This window comes from Theobroma umbraticum, unplaced genomic scaffold (genome assembly GCF_002168275.2).
Source record: "Theobroma umbraticum cultivar Fairchild unplaced genomic scaffold, ASM216827v3 scaffold_477.0, whole genome shotgun sequence".
Lineage (NCBI taxonomy): Eukaryota > Viridiplantae > Streptophyta > Magnoliopsida > Malvales > Malvaceae > Theobroma > Theobroma umbraticum.
Window position 1 is genome coordinate 148,739 of NW_018397294.1, and position 3,302 is coordinate 152,040.

At 35.6% G+C, this 3,302-nt stretch overlaps 1 protein-coding gene across 1 annotated transcript in view; it reads right to left on the reverse strand.

Moving 5' to 3' along the window:
- Positions 1 to 731: 731 nt before the first annotated feature.
- Positions 732 to 3,302, reverse strand: part of LOC110428774 (GHMP kinase family protein) — a 4,603-nt gene continuing 2,032 nt past the window's right edge. Inside the window, exons 5-8 of the mRNA XM_021444682.1 lie at positions 2,956 to 3,113; positions 2,818 to 2,866; positions 1,429 to 1,553; positions 732 to 1,237 (exon numbers count right to left, since the gene is read on the reverse strand). Coding sequence (XP_021300357.1) covers positions 1,015 to 1,237; positions 1,429 to 1,553; positions 2,818 to 2,866; positions 2,956 to 3,113 — 555 coding nt within the window. The 3' untranslated portion in view covers positions 732 to 1,014. The remainder of the gene's footprint in view (positions 1,238 to 1,428; positions 1,554 to 2,817; positions 2,867 to 2,955; positions 3,114 to 3,302) is intronic.

Sequence of the window (3,302 nt, forward strand, 5' to 3'; positions counted from 1 at the left end):
TCTAATCTAGTAAATCTACATCTAAACTTATATATATATTAGCAAGTTCAAAAGTTCAAGTCAAATTAAGCACTCTTAAGAGAATATGGACATTTCTACCCTTATAAGGCAGGGTAGACCTTCTGATTGGTCTGTTGGCTTGTTCGGCCTACTGGTTTGTTTAAGCCATTTGGCCTACTTGTTGGACTTAGACTAGTCTAAACTCTTACACTTTTACACTACCACCAATCATGGTTAGAAGTTGGGACTTGACAAGAATTTTCTTTCAAAAAGGGTTTAGGCTTTAACAAGTTAAGGCTTGATAGATTAAGGAAAATGAGAAAAATTAGTAAATGAACATTAAAGTAATTTTATTAATCAATTAAAAAAGAGAATAAAGGTCAATTGTTCAACCAAAGAGGTCAATGTGCAAAACTGATGAAGGGTCCGAAATCGATCAACTAATCCATTAAAGCCAAATATAGTCAACTCCGATCGATTAGTCCATTATAGCTGACCTAATGCTCTCCCTTAGCTAACAAGTTATGACATTCGTTTTCTTCATGGCATATTTCTAACTTCCTGATCAGAGGTACTAGAAATAAAAATAAGTACAATCCTCAGCCTCAAATTAACATTCATTAACCTCATTTCGTTCCATTCCTTTCAACAATTTTATAACAGCTCCAAATCAGTTTTAAGTAGAAAATTCCATTCTTTAAGTTTCAAAAAACATAAATAATAAATAAAAGTGATAAAATGCAGAAAATTGGATTTTTGCACTACAACTAGAAATTACAAGAAATACTTGAGGTTCAGATGAACACTGTGAACCAATTATTCGTTAATGTTTCAATGAAGATGGGGGCAATCCCTAGTCGGAGTTGATGGCAAAAACCGTAAAAAAGAAAAACAAATACATGATAAAAGGAAAACAAGCTGCAGGGACAACCTAATTGACATTTTACAGTTCTCAGACATTCAACTCTCTTTAGAAGAAACGGTGTCAAGTGAAGAGAATTAAGGCACATAAAATTACTTGGGAAGTCCGGTTTCTGGGTTGAGAAGAGCGAGGTTCTCATTTGTCAGCAGAACAGGGCCTCTCCCAGGTCTTGTACAGATGAAATAAGAGACTTCCCCAGGGTATTTCTGGGCTGCAGCATTTTCCTTAATTTCAGGAGGTGGCGATAAAGCTTCCACATCCTTCAACCCCTCAAGTCCAGCATCTTGTAGTATCGACTTATCACCAATAACATAGCTGAATAAAAGGAAAATAAAAGGAAAAGGAAAAAGTAAATAAAGGCAAAATCCGAGAACTCTTCATTGGAGAAGGGTGTTACCATGCAGTGACAAAAGAGCCTATAGGATACATGAGTTGATATTTTTCTTATGATCACATCTATTATAATAATCTGACATCATGCTCTTACCACCTGGATTTCCATTTACCTGTCCAGATCAATATCAGACTTTGGAGGAAAGTTGTATAGCAGCCGCTGAAGCAATTGAGCAGCAGCCTTTCTATTTCGTGCAATTAAAACTGCATTTGGCCCAGCATCAAATGTATATGCCACCTGTCAATTTTTCATCATCAGTAAGTTACTTGATCAGTACAAAAGTTTTTCATCATCAATTGAGCAGCAGCCGAAAAGCAAAACAAGAGTGAAGTCCTAGAAGTTCCAGCACAACTGCTGAGAGATTGAGTGAGAGATTTTGATCCAAAAATATGATGCTTGACATTAAACGTATTGCCAAGGTTGAGACGCTGATGGCAAGAAATGTCCAAGGCAACATAAATGCCATGTATATAAAGCTGCACTAAAACATGTTAATTTATTGGAAAGCAACAGCTATTGTCTTACAAGGTCACTAATCAGACTTAAAGCACCACAGTGTGGGTAAATATCTTTCCAAATGAACAACTTGGTTATCATCAACCATTGGTTTCATGTTAAGATCATAAAGCAATTTGCCACTTACATTAGATGGCTTATTCATACTCTTATTTGCGGAGTATTCTTTGCAATCCAATTAGAGGAAAAGAAGAAGAACAAAAATGACGGAACTCAAACATTGTCAACAGAAAAAAAAGAAAGAAAGCAGTTCGTCTTTTGCAAATACACTAACTTATGGGAGGAGGGAAAGAAGGGAATTTATGATGCAGCAATTTCTTATTCGAGTGTTGGAAGTTATTATAATATTTGACATTTCAGATAATTTAGCAGAAGTTTAATTGCACCAACTCAGTACATAAGAACTTCTGTTATCAAATTTTATCTGGGCAATGAAAATATTAGAAGTTGTGGCAATTTTGAAATGCAGACTGCATTTAACCTTCATCTGAAATTTACTCCATCATTGCACCACTTAACAATTATCAAAAGAATACTAAGCTTGAGCCAACAAATTAATCAATCCATAATTGCACCAGTATACCATCATGAAAACTATGGTAGTTATGAATGAACACTAAATAGCTATTAGCAATATGGTACTGATTCATGTATGAAGCTTGAATGCCTTTCAAATAAACATAATGTATGAAGCCTGAACAAACAAAATGATTCACAAATGAAGCAATCAAAATGACTCTTGAGAGGCACAGTGCAGCCTAGAACCTCCAATGATATAACATAAATATTCCACTACCCCAGCAAATTGACTCCCATAACACACAAAATGATTCATGGGTAGCTAGCAACCCCATGTTTTATTGTCCTTACAACAGTTAACAGCTGTCTTGCAACCTTTCTTAATTTAGCAGGATTACTAATTACATGATAAATGCTCATGATTAAAGTCATTTACTTCAGAACAAAATGGCAGAAATAAACAAACCTGAGGGGATCCTTCAGAACGGTTCCACTTCTCAACATAGCTAATTATCCTGAAAAGTAGTCATCTCATCAACACTTAACTCTAGAGTCTAAGGGTGAAACTCCAAAAGAGAATAAACAAACTTAAAACAGGGCTTGCCTGTGGGATGTATCATTCATGTAGAATATGGGGGGACACGTATCCAAGCAGACTGCATGGAACTGGTTACTATCAGCACAAGTCAATTGTGCAAAAGATTCAAAACTACGATTCTTTATGGCTTCTTCCATCTTTAATATGCGTTTCGGCACAACTTCCTATTACAGTCCAAAACAGCAACAAGAAAGGCATGAGTCAATACAACACTAAACAATCTTAGATATTTTTATACATTACAAAATCTAAAGACAACCAGATACCAAGGAAAAGAAATCAAGCGAATTCTTTGGTGGTAGTGGGACGGGAGTAGATATCCTCTCAAGAAAAGTTGAAAAGGGTAGAACCAT